The sequence below is a fragment of the Bombus fervidus genome, chromosome 18, assembly GCF_041682495.2.
Source record: "Bombus fervidus isolate BK054 chromosome 18, iyBomFerv1, whole genome shotgun sequence".
Lineage (NCBI taxonomy): Eukaryota > Metazoa > Arthropoda > Insecta > Hymenoptera > Apidae > Bombus > Bombus fervidus.
Genome location: NC_091534.1, coordinates 3280616 through 3297047, shown reverse-complemented (window position 1 = coordinate 3297047; position 16432 = coordinate 3280616). Strand labels below are relative to the sequence as shown.

Sequence of the window (16432 nt, the reverse complement as noted above, 5' to 3'; positions counted from 1 at the left end):
ATTCCGCTAAGGTTGTCGGCTACGAAAACATCTACGATTTCAAGAACAAGAAGTCACATTCTGCTGACCAGTATAGACGCGTTTTCGAAACTAACGTCTAGAGTTAATTTAATATAACGCGCTTAGTGGTCGACTTGCTGGCGGAATACAATAAAGATTGAAATACGTAAACTATAATTATGCCGGACATTTCGGACATGATGCCTCGCGCACCAAATCCTGATGGTACCTCGAGACACGTGGAGGACAACGTGGTGGTCCCTACAGGTTCATCGCAGTTAAGAGCACATATTCCTGCACATACTTCGATTCGCACAGAAAACACAGTAGCAGGTATGTTAGTATTACGACTAGTACGCAATGTTTAGGAATTTTTATTTTTATACGTGCAATAAAAAAGCATGTAAGCAGAATAAATGCATAAACATTCACGGTTTATTCACGATTATGTTTATTTAGATTTAAATTTATTGCTATCAATATGTTGACACAAATCATCAGTAGTTCGGGTCAATCATTGAGTCGTTCAAATTACGAGTTTATCATTCTCTAACAAGAAAGTAATGGCTTTCAATAAACCATTCATGAAATTCATATCGCTCATTTTGTTCTATTTCTATTCGATGATGCACGTCGTTAATATCTTATCTTATAATAATTTCGTTGAAGTCTTTGTTCATCAATAAACCGTCGTCTTTTATATGTTTGTTCGTAAATAATGTACAATAATAAGACTAAAATATTTATTCATATTTAGCTCCAGAAGAACAAAAGGAAATAAAACGGTGGAACATCGTAATAAGAGAACAAGAACGCTACGAAACCAGCGAGGAAGTCGCTGAATGGATTCCACCGTACTTCGGAAATTCCAGGACAACACACATCAATTCGTGGATAAGGGACGTAGAATCATGGTCAAGTGCGATGAACGGCGAGAATTCTTGTCTGAATGGCGGGCATACGTATTCGAATGACGAGCATACGCATTCCAGTAGGAAGTATACATGCTCGGATGGCGACTGTGGGTTTTCATACGACGAGTATCAATGCTTGAATGGGGAATATAATCAGCGGCCAGAAGAGGAGAATTTACGTTCAAGTTTCGCTAATTCATGGACACATATCGAGAATTTGTATCTCGATAGGGAGAATTCAGTAATAAATAACGAGAATGTTTGTATAAATGATGAAAATTTTTATACAAATGTTGAAAATCCGTTCATGAATGCAGAGGATTGGCCGAACGATGACGAAAATTCACCAAAGAATCAGGAGAATTCTTTGATAAAAGGTAAGAACTCATTAATAAATCACAAAAATTTTTGTATAAATAACGAGAATTCCTTGAGGAATGGCGAGAATTCTTTGTTAAACGGCGAGAATCTGTGGTTAAATGGCATGAATGCAGGGTCAAATGTCGATAATCCGAGTGCAAATGCCGAATATCCGCGGTGGTCGAATGGGGAGAATTTCTGTCCAAACTTCGAGAATTCAAGAACAATCATTGAGTCGTTCAAACTACGAGTTTATCATTCTCTAACAAGAAAGTAATGGCTTTCAATAAACCATTCATGAAATTCATATCGCTCATTTTGTTCTATTTCTATTCGATGATGCACGTCATTAATATCTTATCCTATAATAATTTCATTGAAGTCTTTGTTCATCAATAAACCGTCGTGTCATTTATATGGCTGTTCGTAAATAATGTACAATAATAGCACTAAAATCTTTATTTATATTTAGCTCCAGAAGAACAAAAGGAAACAAAGCGGTGGAGCAAAGTAATAGGTGATCCAATACGCTACGAAACCAGCGAGAAAGTTGTTCAATGGATTCCACCGCACTTCGAAAATTCGAGGACAACAGACGTCAATTCGTGGATAAGGGTCTTAGAATCATGGTCAAGTGACGAGATGAACGGCGAGAACTCTAGTCTGAATGGCGGGCATACGGATTCCAGTAGCGAGTATACGGATTCCAGTAGCGAGTATACGGATACCAGTACCGAGTATGCGGATACCAGTACCGAGTATGCGGATTCCAGTAGCGAGTATACGTATTCCAGTAGCGAGAATACGTATTGCAGTAGCGAGTGTGCGTATTTCAGTAGCGAGGACGCGGAATCCAGTAGCGAGTATGAGATTTGCAGAAGCGAGTATACGAGCTCGGATGACGAGCATTGACGATATTTGAATGGGGAATACAATCAGTGGCCGAAAGAGGAGAATTTTTGTCAAAATTTCGCGAATTCGATACATATCGAGGATTCGTATCTCGATAGGGAGATTTCAATAATAAATAACGAGAATGTTTGTATAAATGATGAAAATGTTAATACAAATGATACAGAATGACAACAATCCACCGATGAATCACGGGAATAAGTTAAAGAATGACAAGAATTCTTTGATAGAAGCTAAGGATTCATTAATAAATCACGAGAATTCTTGTATAAATAACGAAAATTCCGTGAGGAATGGCGCGAATTCTTTTATAAACGGCGAGAATCTGTTGTTAAATGGCGTGAATGCAGGGTCAAATGTCCAGAATCCGAGAGCAAATGCCGAATATCCGCGGTGGTCGAATGCAGAGAGTGTTACGTCGCGTGAGTCGGTACCTGCGACGTCCCTCATGGTCAGGCCGCCGGGGCCTGCACATCGTCACACTGACCCGCAATAAATCCAAGGAACCACCATAGCCCACATCTGTTAACAATAAAATTGCATCCTTTGCACATATTCGGTTTATGAGTGGTCCCTTAAATGGGTCCTTAGGTTTATTGCACGCTCGTACTCATTACGGAGAAAGCGGAGGTTTGCCCAGCGAGGTAGTAGGTTTTTCCCAAGGACAGAAACAAACGTGATTCATATTTGCCGAGGACTGTGCCCTCGTATTTAATTCATTAACATTGGGAATACCCAATGGGCATCGCGGATCGTTACCCTCACTTTTCTACCGAAAAGTGTGAACTACGAATCCGCGTTCTTAGTTCATCAAGGATACACCCACGACGAGCTTTCTTCCTAAATAGTACGAGACGGGTCAATCACTGTTCTACTAGCCCTCAGACAGTCAAGCACTGCTCTAAAATCCCTTGGACAGTCAAGTCCACTGTTCTACTAGTCCTCGGACAGTCAACTTCAAGTTTTAACATGTCAGTCAAGTTCTCGCCTCTATAACTACCACGTCTAGCAACCTTCGGGTTCATCAACACGCTTTCCAAACACGGTCTGCTCACATCTAGTAGTGTAATCCAGTATAAATAAATACATATATAATATAACTGTGAAGTCCAGTTATATTCCAACCCAATCACCCCTTATTCTCCCACAAGAAATAAGGGGATCGTCCTGTTCGTGGTGTCGATTCGTATAATCGTAACGGGAATTTACGACTCCCGTTGACGCGCTATAACGCGACCGTCTCCCCGCGACTGGACGAATATACAGAGAGTTTGTGTCCAAATTTAGAGGTAGAAGGCGCAGGTGCAATCGAAAATGATTCACTAAGCGTTTATAGTTTTTAATGTATGATGACGTACAGTGGGAAAGAACATAAGCGTATGTTTTGACATAGAGTATAGTCGCGTACGAAAAGTACCTCTCTTTTCAATTAATCTTTGTATAAGTACGTATTTGATATTATTTAATAATAAATTGTGCTTAAGTGTGTAATACTTAGTTTTATTTATCCTTACCTCCAGTCTATTTACTATAAAAGATCGAATTATATAATTTATTTCAATCGTTTTGAAATTATTACGTTTTTGAAGCTCTAACAAGAATCGATGTAAAGTAATACGATTTTTATTAAGAAAGAAAACGTTTCGTTTTTAATAATGTACAGAGTTTTGTGTATATATAATATACATATCTAAAACAAGTTTTACTTATATATACTTGGAAATATACTTGGTTACGTATATAGTAATAAAAATATTACGTCTCGTGATCCTACCATATATTCTAATCCATTCTACGGCCAAGATATCCATCAAGTATTTAGCAGAGGTCCAATTGAACGCTCTCAAATTTTTACATAAATTTAACCATATTTAAAATTTATCATATCGCTCCATAATTTCTGTCCTTTCTTAAAACATGCATACAATATATCTTTCGGAATTTACATTTAGTTTGCTCTTTTATTTTATGAGAAAAATTTGTACTCTGCCTTGCCTACCGTGAGCGGTTATTTTGACCGCCGACAAAATATTTTAGTTATTCTTAAAATAAATGCAATCAGTATAAAGAAAAGGCTATCTCAAGGTCAAATGTCAAACAAAGTCAGTAATAACAAATAATAGCAGCTGGTATAGCCGTAATCTTGTCCTAAAACATAATCCATCCCTCGATCAAGATAGCCACCAGCTATCAAGACCTATCAACTCAGACTCATAAAAATCCTAAGGAGCCGCTACAAAATTTAGCATTTTTTACAGTCCATTGTTACAAACAGTTTAAAAGTGGAGGAGTTTCTTAGGGTTATTGCTCATTTCGATAAAACACGGAAAAAGCTTTCCCAACTCCACACTCGAGTAACCGTTGGTGGAGAACGGACAATACTCATCAATGTTTTCGTATAAATATCGCCAACACAGACTATATTCTTACTTGCTATTGTCCATTCGACTAGAATACACCTCAGTTTGTTAGTTAATTGGACGCCATCTAAACTTATCTCTAAAACTCAGACAGAAAGCATCTCACGCAGAGTGTTTTGTGTAATGTTGTTATAACAGGAAAAGTAAAATCAAATTTGACAATAATTTTGTATTCCGTACATGGTATTATACTGTAATAAATATTTACTCTAGAAATGTTAAGACTTTTAAAAAAAATATTATAAAAAGACAATAACGGATATAGAAGAAGATAGTTCAGTGTGCGATGAACAAGAAACTTCAGCGACTGAAAACGGCATGAGAACGCATGAAAAGCTATTTTCAACCGAATCAGAGTTGAATATTATAAATAAACGTTTATGTAAGGGCAAAAAGGAAAGAAATGATCGTTGACAGTAGAGAGTAAGACTGGGCCCGAGGAAACAGTTTAGAAAGAAATAGATGCAAGTCCCAAACAAGGTAGGACATCAGTTCATAATATTTTGAGGGATATGCTAAACGGCATATAAATGAAGAACAAGTAAAGGCGGCATTTTATCTTATCGTTGATCGCCGTATAATGCATCATATAATAAGATGTAAGGAAGAAGATGCATTTAAATTATATGGGACTAAGAGGGACAAATCTCGGGAATTCGTATTTATATGGCGAGAATTCATTAATAAATCAAACGCATTTTTGTATAAATAACGAGCATTCCTTGAGGAATTGCGAGAATTCTTCGATAAATGGCGAGAATCTATGGTTAAATGGCGTGAATGCAGATTCAAATTTCGAGAATCAGAGCAAAAATGCCGAATATACGCGGTGGTCGAATGAAGACAACTTGTGTCCAAATTTCGAGAATTCAACGACAAATCTCGGGAATTCGTATCTACATGGCGTGAATTCATTAATATATGACAAGAATTTTTGGATAAATAACGAGAATTACTTGAAGAATGGCAAGAATTCTTTGATAAATGACGAGAATCTGTGGTTAAATGGAGTGAATCCAGGGTCAGATGTCGAGTATCCGAGTTCAAATGGCGCATATCCGAAGCAAATTGGCGAGAATATAGTTATAGATATGACACAGGTGCAATCGAACAAGATTCAGTAAGCATTTATAGTTTTCAATTTATGAAGACATACAGTGCGAACAAAACGTAAGCATATGTATTAACATGCAGGACAATCGTGTAAAATAAATATTTCTTTTTTGCAATAAATCCTTTTACAGATATGTATCCGACATTATCTAATATAAAATAGTACTTAATTGTTGAATACTCAGAGTTATTTGTTGCCAAATAAGAGTCTATTTACTGTGAATCATCGAATTATTTAATTTCATTTCAATCGTTTCGATTGATCGTCTTATTTTTCTGAAACTTCAACAAGAATCAACTTAAAATAATACAATCTTTATTACGGAAGGTACCGTTTCGTTTTTAACAATGTAAAGAATTTTGTGTGTATATATATATATATATATATATATATATATATATGTATATAACATATATATATACATATTTAAAATATAGCATACATATTTAAAACAAGCCTTGGAGTATACCTGGAAATAATACAATGAAACTATTAGGTGCCTTTAACGCACCATATAATCTAATCCATCCTTCGGCCGAGATAATCAGCAACTGTTCAATCGTATTTGCTCGGACACACATTATTTCCAAGGAATTGAGTTATTGCTCATAAACCATAAGAATTAAAGATTTTGCTTAATGCGGAGTTCCATAATTTATACAATACATACCTAAAGTTTACAATACGGTGAGGTATGGAATAAGTGGACTTTACCCTAACGGTAATCCGGGGCCTCTCCCACCCTGACAGCGACCGATGGTGGGGGATGACATTTATTACTAGTTCGACATCATTTACTTGTTATTTGGTTAAACATCTTCGGTCAAGAGTCACCTAGTCTTCGCTCTTCTGTGAGAGCACTCGTAGACACTTGTAGTAATCAAGAGTTTTTGGAAATTAATAGTGATTTTTTAATTGAAAACTCAGTGTTAAGTGTTAATTTTAATTGTTAATTAAACAAGCATTGAATCTACGAAAGCGAAATTGGGGTGGGGCGCGATCGTGCTAATTGATTCCGCTAAGGTTGTTAGCTACGAAAACATCTACGATTTCAAGAACAAGAAGTCACATTCTGCTGACCAGTGTAGACGTGTTTTCGAAACTAACGTCTGGAGTTAATTTAATATAACGCGCTTAGTGGTCGACTTGCTGGCGGAATACGATCCAGATTTTAATAATTAAGCAGTAATCATGTCGCACATTTCGGAGATTATGCCTCGCGCACCAAATCCTCATGGTACCTCGAGACACGTGGAGGACAACGTGGTGGTCCCTACAGGTTCATCGCAGTTAAGAGCACATATTCCTGCACATACTTCGATTCGCACAGAAAACACAGTAGCAGGTATGTTAGTATTACGACTAGTACGCAATGTTTAGGAATTTTTATTTTTATACGTGCAATAAAAAAGCATGTAAGCAGAATAAATGCATAAACATTCACGGTTTATTCACGATTATGTGTATTTATATGTAAATTTGTTGCTAACATTATATTGACTCAAACCATCAGTAGTTTTGATTCGTTCAAACTACGAGTTTATCATTCTCTAACAAGAAAGTAATGGTTTTCAATAAACCATTCATGAAATTCATATCGCTCATTTTGTTCTATTTCTATTCGATGATGCACGTCGTCAATATCTTATCCTATAATAATTTCGTTGAAGTCTTTGTTCACCAATAAACCGTCGTCTTTTATATGTCTGTTCGTAAATAATGTACAATAATAACACTAAAATCTTTATTCATATTTAGCTCCAGAAGAACAAAGGGGAATAAAACGGCGGAACACCGTACTAAGCGAACCAAAACACTACGAAACCAGCGGGGAAGTCGCTCAATGGATTCCACCGTACGTCGGGAATTCGTTGAGAAGACACGAAAATTCGCGGACAACTGAAGTGAGAGGGTGGTCAACTGGTGTGAATGTCTGGACGAGGGGAGTAACTCCATCGTTAAGGGACTTAAAATCATGGTCAAGTGACGCGATGAACGGCGAGAATTCTTGTCTGAATGGCGGGAATACGTATTCGAATAGCGAGCATACGCATTCCAGTAGGAAGTATACATGCTCGGATGACGACTGTGGGTTTTCATACGACGAGTATTAATGCTTGAATGGCGAATATAATCAGCGGCCACAAGAGGAGAATTTATGTTCAAGTTTCGCTAATTCATGGACACATATCGAGAATTCGTATCTCAATAGGGAGAATTAAATAATAAATCACGAGAATTCTTGTATAAATAACGAAAATTCCATGAGAAATGGCGCGAATTCTTTTATAAACGGCGAGAATCTGTTGTTAAATGGCCTGAATGCAGGGTGAAATGTGCAGAATCCGAGGGCAAATGCCGAATATCCGCGGTGTTCGAATGGAGAGAGTTTGTGTCCAAATTTAGAGGTAGAAGGCGCAGGTGCAATCGAAAATGATTCACTAAGCGTTTATAGTTTTTAATGTATGATGACGTGCACTGGGAAAGAACATAAGCACATAGAGTATAGTCGCGTACGAAAAGTACCTCTCTTTTCAATTAATCTTTGTATAAGTATGTATTTGATATTATTTAATAATAAATTGTGCTTAAGTGTGTAATACTTAGTTTTATTTATCCTTACCTCCAGTCTATTTACTATGAAAGATCGAATTATATAATTTATTTCAATCGTTTTGAAATTATTACGTTTTTGAAGCTCTAACAAGAATCGATGTAAAGTAATACGATTTTTATTAAGAAAGAAAACGTTTCGTTTTTAATAATGTACAGAGTTTTGTGTATATATAATATACATATCTAAAACAAGTTTTACTTATATATACTTGGAAATATACTTGGTTACGTATATAGTAATAAAAATATTACGTCTCGTGATCCTACCATATATTCTAATCCATTCTACGGCCAAGATATCCATCAAGTATTTAGCAGAGGTCCAATTGAACGCTCTCAAATTTTTACATAAATTTAACCATATTTAAAATTTATCATATCGCTCCATAATTTCTGTCTTTTCTTAAAACATGCATACAATATATCTTTCGGAATTTACATTTAGTTTGCTCTTTTATTTTATGAGAAACATTTGTACTCTGCCTTGCCTACCGTGAGCGGTTATTTTGACCGCCGACAAAATATTTTAGTTATTCTTAAAATAAATGCAATCAGTATAAAGAAAAGGCTATCTCAAGGTCAAATGTCAAACAAAATCAGTAATAACAAATAATAGCAGCTGGTATAGCCGTAATCTTGTCCTAAAACATAATCCATCCCTCGATCAAGATAGCCACCAGCTATCAAGACCTATCAACTCAGACTGATAAAAATCCTAAGGAGCCGCTACAAAATTTAGCATTTTTTACAGTCCATTTTTACAAACAGTTTAACAGTGGAGGAGTTTCTTAGGGTTATTGCTCATTTCGATATAACACGGAAAAAGCTTTCCCAACTCCACACTCGAGTAACCGTTGGTGGAGAACGGACAATACTCATCAATGTTTTCCTATAAATATCGTCAACACAGACTATATTCTTACTTGCTATTGTCCATTCGACTAGAATACATCTCAGTTTGTTAGTCAATTGGACGCCATCTAAACTTATTATCTCTAAAACTCAGACAGAAAGCATCTCACGCAGAGTGTTTTGTGTAATGTTGTTATAACAGGAAAAATAAAGTCAAATTTGACAATAATTTTGTATTCCGTACATGGTACTATTCTGTAATAAATATTTACTCTAGAAATGCCAAGACTTTTCAAAAAAATATTATAAAAAGACAATAACGGATATAGAAGAAGATAGTTCAGTGTGCGATGAACAAGAAATTTCAACCGAATCAGAGTTGAATATTATAAATAAGCGTTTACGTAAGGGAAAAAGGAAAGAAATGATCGTTGACAGCAGAGAGTAAGACTGGGCCCGAGGAAACAGTTTAGAAAGAAATAGATGCAAGTCCCAAACCAGGTAGGACATCAGTTCATAATATTTTGAGGGATATGCTAAACGGCATATAATGGAAGAACAAGTAAAGACGGCATTTTATCTTATGTGAGGGACAAATCTCGGGAATTCGTATTTATATGGCGAGAATTCATTAATAAATCAAACGCATTTTTGTATAAATAACGAGCATTCCTTGAAGAATGGCAAGAATTCTTTGATAAATGACGAGAATCTGTGGTTAAATGGAGTGAATCCAGGGTCAGATGTCGAGAATCCGAGCGCAAATGCCAAATATCTATATATATATTAGTAATAATGACTGAATGAATAATAATGACTTTGCTGAAATTATGAGGTTTATACGATTTGATAAGAAGAGGGAAAGAAGCCAATGTTTACGAACCAATAAATTTGCAATGGTATCAACAGTATGGGGCCAATTTACAAAGAATTCACAAAATTGTTATAAATCTGGTGCATACATTACTTTTATATAAAGAATCGCAGGAAAAAAACCATGCAATAAAACCATCAACAAGTTGAAATTCATTATTACAAAAAACTTGTCAAGTAAAAAATTTCTGTAACGAGAATTGATTGTAAAATAAACGCAAATTAAAAAAAATGTAAAAAGTTGGAAAGGTTACAAAATTACGAAAATTTGTTTAAGATGCGGGAAATATTTATACGGCAAATGTACAGTTGATAATAAGATAATATGTAAAAAATGCAGTGGAGATATATCTGTGGCGGCACTCGACAGCAAAATACCACCGAAAGACACCAACTAGTATCGGACGGCGACAGCGCTGTGGTTAGCGCCTTGCGGGCACGGACATGGTGTGCTATGGAGACGACACCTTGGTCTTGGCCGGGGATCGCGGGTGGTACGAGACACAGAGGCTCGCGGAGACGGCCGTGGCGTGCACAGTGCGCGCCATTCGGAGACTAGGCCTGAACGTGTCGCCGACCAAGTCAGAGGCACTGGGGTTCTTCGACCATCGCACTAGAGGAGTCCCCCCCCCCTGAACTCTGCGTGGACATTGACGGAGAGGAAGTACCGGTGAGATCCCAGATGAGGTATCTGGATCTCACCATTGACAGCGGATGGACGTTCGGTCCACATTTCAATCTGCTGGTCCCGAAAGTGACGGCAGCAGCCAACGTCCTGTACGGTTTACTGCCGAACATCGGAGAAGCGAGAACCGGAGTGCGCCGCCTATATGAGGGAGTGATCCGATCGCGGGTCCTCTACGAGGCTCCCATATGGGCCGGAGATCTAATGGCCAACCGCCGCAGCCTGACCTTGCTGCGGAGACTACACAGGACGACCGCTATCCGCATAGCGAGGGGATATAGAACGATATCCCATGCGTCGGCATCAGTGCTAGCTGCGTCACCTCCGTTCGAACTGCAAGCCCTCGCATTCCAACAGGTGTACGACCACCTGAGGGATCTGGGCACGAGTGACGGGGGAACGCAGCCCACCAACTGTGACCGGCCGGTCCAAGAAGTCCGGAGGGAGGCAAATCGAAGGATATGGGAAAGGTGGCGCTCCCAATTGCTGGAGGAAGACACCACGCGGCCGCACCGAGCCGTTCGCGCCATCCTCCCCAACTGGGAGGCCTAGAGGGACCGCGGAAGAGTCCCACTCACATTCAAGACGACGCAAGTACTCACCGGTCACAGCGTGTTCGGGGAGTACCTGCTAAAAAATTCAAAGGGAGGTGACGTCCGTCTGTCACCACTGCCAAGAGGAGGAAGACACGGCACATCACACACTGGAGCGCTGCTCAGCGTGGGAAGAACTGCGCCGCGTACTACGCCTCACCATCGGCGATAGGCTAGCCCCTGAAGCGGTCATAGAGGCCATGACGAGGGGCCAACAGGAGTTAGCCGCCATCCGCAACTACTGCGAGCAAGTAATTCTAGCGAAGGAACGGGCGGAGAAAAACAGAGAGAAGAGAGGCGACCCCGTCAGAGTGGTTCGCCGAAGAGAACCGATACGACACCGCGAGACCGCGGCACCGCCACTACCGCCGTCATAGAAGAGCGCGGTGAAGGAGCCGTCAGACTGAGGGGGGTCTGGGCCCCCCCTCAGACTCGCACGACGGCCCAGGGAATGCGGCACTAGGGGGGGGGGGTCCCCACACCTTGCTGCCAAACTCAACCAGGATGCTTACCACAACAACAAAGGGAGACGACGACGAAGGAGTGTTGCGGTAGCAAATCTAAAGAAAGGAACCGGGATACTCCTGACAAGCGTCGTAAAAACCACCGTGGGGTTTTAGTCGGTAAGAGTCCGACACTACCCGCCGCCCTCCAGAGGGCGGCCAGGCGTCCATGAGGATTTCCCCAGGATAAAAAAAATAAAAGAAAAGTGGTTAGCGCCTTAGGTTACGAACGTTCGGGACTCGGGTTTCAAATCCCGGCACCGGAGTCCCATTTTTCTTACGCAGCATCTGAAATGAGAAGAAAAAAGCAGCAGTACCCTAGCAGCGACATCCACACCAGCAAATACAACTATCACGACTTATTCACCTCACATCTCTATAGAAATAAAAGTGTAATTCTATTTAAGCCTATAATTGGAATTAAACAAAAGTAAATTTGGACGAAATTTAAGAAAAGTTCATCATTTTATATACATTTAGTTATAGATTAACCATTATCTAAGTTAAGTCATAAAAACTACTACTTCTTTAATCACCGATCATTTTGACCGCACACGGTAGGAGTAGGTGTACACGGAGTGTCGGTAGGTTTAGCGTTAATTACGTAAGATTTAGAGATTTTTCTTACTGTCGAGGCCCTTAATTTATACAATACATACTGAAAATTGGGACACTCCTTAGAGTTATTGCTCATTACGGTGAAATATGGTATAAGAGATACTCGAAGGTCGCTTGCACGGGCGAATAACCTTTGGTGGGGGGCGGCGACCACCCATCACTAGTTTTCCTTCCCGATAACATCATCGCCAAATAACGCTTCGCTAAAAACACCTTCTACATCTATTACACATAACATTCGTAGACATTAAATTCTTGAAAGATTGTTGGAGAGAAATAGTGATATTTTAATTGATAACTTAGTGTTAAGCAATATTTTAATTGTTATCTCGTTGTGAATATCATTCAAACCACCTCTATTATCTTAATCGAAACCGAAATCAACGATCGGCTCATTCGTGACGTCGATTATCGAATCAAAACGAGAAATTACGACTGTAGTTGACGCGCTATACTGCAAACGCGTCTCCCCGCGAATACGATCGAATAACAGTACATTGAATAACAAGGAAATTACTTTATATTTATACTTATATACCGAAGAAACTAGGTGGATTTCAAGTTTCATTTGATGTAGACCATAATATTAACACTTTGACTGCCACGTTGGTCATATATGACCGGCCACGGTTTCTCCTGTGACGCCACGGTGGTCATTGGTGACCGGACCGCTTGAACTTCTTACAATTGTAAAAATTGTATGAAAATTGACAGTTAGGGCATTTTGAATATAACCGATAAATAGAAGATACTTTGAAACAAAAAGTGCCCCATTGAGCAATTAAACATTTTTATTAGAACATCAATAAAAAAAAGAATGAGAACAAATCTTGTATCTAACGGTGCACTGTGTTTGCATCCATATCTTTGAGGGGTAATCTACGAATATTATTATAAACACACCTTAGAAAATAATCGTAAATGTTGCTTTATAATCATATAATTGAAGTTAGAAGTGAGCACATACCTTACTATTATATATAGAATGAGCAAATACTGTTTATTAATATCTTCTACACATTTCAACGATATATTCTGGACGTTTTGCTTACGACGATATAGCCTTATTATAATATGTCGCTATCAACTGTTAGCAAGGCACCACGATGGTCACCCGTGACCACCAATAAGATAAACGGTTCATTGGGGAAGAATGTTGTCTTATATCATCAATTTATTATTATTTTGCCATTATATGCTTTGAATAATAAAACTACTCCAGTGGCGTCCTGAGCGAAACATGTGGTTTCGGCGTAGCAGTCAAAGCGTTAATTAATTTATCTCACTGAAGGCACCGGCGGCTCAAATTCCGCTATAGTGCAATTTCGCTCGATTCACTTCTTTTTTACGATTATAAATTATCTCATATTGTTTATTCGCGTTGCTAAATAATTGTTCTATGTTTTTATATTCCGGATCCTACTATAAACAATAATCCATACATCGGTCATACTTATTCGGACCCACAATAATTCTGAAGACCCGCCACAAGATTTAACATTGTCTTCTTTACTCTCAAGATCCTTAATTGCCATCATGTATCTTTCAAGTCGAAACGTTCCTTAGGGTTATTATTCATTAAGGTAAACGCGGATTTTCTCATGTTCGACAGCCAGTGGTGCCAGTGGTAGTCAACACTTGACATTTATTCAAATTACGTATTTCTACTAATTTTGGTGCTCCGGTCATCAGTAATCTCCATGGCAACAATCGTGTTAAAGAGTCTATAAGATAATAATTAACAAGACGAAAAAAAAAAGCGAACGAAATAACAGTAATAAGATGGAAATTTCACATTGTAAAATTTTCATACTTTATCGGAACTCTGAATTAATAATAATACGTAATGTTTTCATAATAAATAACTGTATGATACTTTTTAGGTGAGACTCGAAAAGGACGTATTAGAGAGCATCGAGTGTGCGAAGGCAAAATTCGGCGGCGTGAACGTACTAATTAATTCTGCTGGTGTTGTTGGCTACGAAAATATCTACGACTTCAAGAACAAGAAGCCACGTTCTACTGACCTGTACAGATGTGTTTTCGAAACTAACGTGTGTGGTTTATTTAACGTAACGCGCTTAATGGTCTGCTTGATAGCGAAGAACAAACCAAATTCACATCAACAAACCAATCATTATAAATCTTTCAAGCACGATGGCTTAGTTACCTGGTTTAGTTGCTTCTGGCGGTTTCCGGCATGACGATCCCTTTAGCTAGAGGACTCGCGTCGCAAGGAATACGTGTTATCACAATTTGCTGGTTACACAGACAGCCCAATTACAGGTGAGTTAGTATTACAGCTAGTATGCAATGTTTAGGAATTTTTATTTTTATACGTGCAATAAAAAAAGCATGTAAGCAAATTTGTTGCTAACAGTATGTTGACACAAACCAGCAGTAGTTTGGGTCAATCATTGAGTCGTTCAAACTTTTTTTTCCGTGGAGGAAATCCGCACAGACACCCGCCGCTTCTAGAGGGAAGAGTGGGGTGGTAGTGTCGGACTCCAACCGAACAAAACCTTCACGATGACCGTCCCTCTTGCGATTAAGGGGTGCCCGGGAACCGCTGAGGTGACACACCAGGCCCCCCGGGCGCAACTTTCTTTTCGCAAATGGCGCGGTGTGCTGCCATGTCACGTCGCGTCCCCTCCCGGGGGCCGTCCGAATCCCCAACCGGACTACTTATTGGTCCTCGGGTGCTGGAGAGTTCAGCACCTAATTTCAACCTCCATCGGAGGTCGCGATGGCCCTCGCGCGCTCCGTGTAGGCGCTACACGGGCACCGCTGCGTCCTCGTCAGCCGATTCTCTCGGGATAGGAATCCCGCTCCCTCACCCGCTCCGCTGAAACTGTTCGCGACATAACTAGCTCGCAGAAGGAGGCTACGGCCTTTCTGCCCTTCTCGCTCGTCAGCAGTGCCTCAAAAATCGCCGGCGGCGAGAGGGAGTCGTTCAAACTACGAGTTTATCATTCTCTAACAAGAAAGTAATGGCTTTTAATAAACCATTCATAAAATTCATATCGCACATTTTATTTTATTTCAATTCGATGATGCACGTAATTAATATGTTATCCTATAATAATTTCATTGGCGTCATTGTTCATTAATAAACCGTCATGGTTTAAATGTCTGCCCGTAAATAATTTAGAATCGCTGAAATCCTTGCTCACATTTAGCTCTACAATAAGAGGGGGAAAGGAAGTAGTGAATCGCAATGAAACTCACACCAAAGCGCTACGGACCCTGCAAGGAAGTAGCTCATTTGATTCAAGCATGCATCGAAAATCCATTGATTAATGGCGCGAATATACGTATAGATATGGGCTAGAGGTACAATTAAGAAGGAGATTCGCAAGGCCATTCAAAGTGTTGAATCTATGAAAACATTCAGTGGGAACTAAACATAAGCATATGTATTCACATGCAGGACAGTCGTGTAAAATAAATATTTCTCTTTTGCAATAAATCCTTTTGCAAATATATATCCGACATATTTTAGTATAAAATAGTACTTAATTGTTGGATACTTAGAGTTGTTTGTTGCTAATTAGGAATTTATTTACTGTGAATGATCGAATTATTTAATTTCATTTTAATCGTTTTGATTGATCGCATTATTTTTTTGAAGCATCAACAAGAATCAACTTAAAATAATACGATCTTTATTACGAAAGGTACCGTTTCGTTTTTAACAATGTAAAGAATTTTGTGTGTATATGTATGTATGTATATATATATATATACGTATATATATGTATATGTATATATATGTATATGTATATAATATATATATATATATTCATATTTAAAATATAGCATACATATTTAAAACAAGCCTTGAAGTATACCTGGAAATACTACAATGAAACTATTAGGTGCCTTTAACGCACCATATAATCTAATCCATCCTTCGGCCGAGATAATCAGCAACTGTTCAATCGTATTTGCTCGGACACACATTATTTCCAA

At 38.7% G+C, this 16432-nt stretch overlaps 2 protein-coding genes across 2 annotated transcripts; both read left to right on the top strand.

The window, feature by feature from the left end:
- Positions 1–10743: 10743 nt before the first annotated feature.
- LOC139996705 (uncharacterized) lies at positions 10744–14603 on the top strand. The gene is made up of 3 exons (XM_072021234.1): positions 10744–11193; positions 14344–14489; positions 14561–14603. The coding sequence occupies exons 1-3, from the start codon at positions 10744–10746 to the stop codon at positions 14601–14603; spliced, it is 639 nt and encodes a 212-aa protein (XP_071877335.1).
- Positions 14604–14637: 34 nt separating this feature from the next.
- LOC139996704 (3-hydroxyacyl-CoA dehydrogenase type-2-like) lies at positions 14638–15949 on the top strand. Its single transcript, XM_072021233.1, has 3 exons — positions 14638–14746; positions 14841–14946; positions 15696–15949. Exons 1-3 carry the CDS (start codon positions 14661–14663, stop codon positions 15789–15791), a joined length of 288 nt encoding a protein of 95 aa, XP_071877334.1. The 5' UTR covers positions 14638–14660; the 3' UTR covers positions 15792–15949.
- The last annotated feature ends 483 nt before the right edge of the window (positions 15950–16432 follow it).

Bases quoted from the DNA above. Each gene is read 5' to 3' on its own strand.
- LOC139996704 (XM_072021233.1), top strand. From the start codon at position 14,661: ATGACGATCCCTTTAGCTAGAGGACTCGCGTCGCAAGGAATACGTGTT. The intron at 14,747-14,840 runs GTGAGTTAGTAT...TGTTGCTAACAG, and splicing joins CACAGACAGCCCAATTACAG to TATGTTGACACAAACCAGCA. The intron at 14,947-15,695 runs GTGGGGTGGTAG...CTCACACCAAAG, and splicing joins CGCCGCTTCTAGAGGGAAGA to CGCTACGGACCCTGCAAGGA.
- LOC139996705 (XM_072021234.1), top strand. From the start codon at position 10,744: ATGAGGTATCTGGATCTCACCATTGACAGCGGATGGACGTTCGGTCCA. The intron at 11,194-14,343 runs GCAAATCGAAGG...GATACTTTTTAG, and splicing joins TCCAAGAAGTCCGGAGGGAG to GTGAGACTCGAAAAGGACGT. The intron at 14,490-14,560 runs GTACAGATGTGT...TCTGCTTGATAG, and splicing joins AAGCCACGTTCTACTGACCT to CGAAGAACAAACCAAATTCA.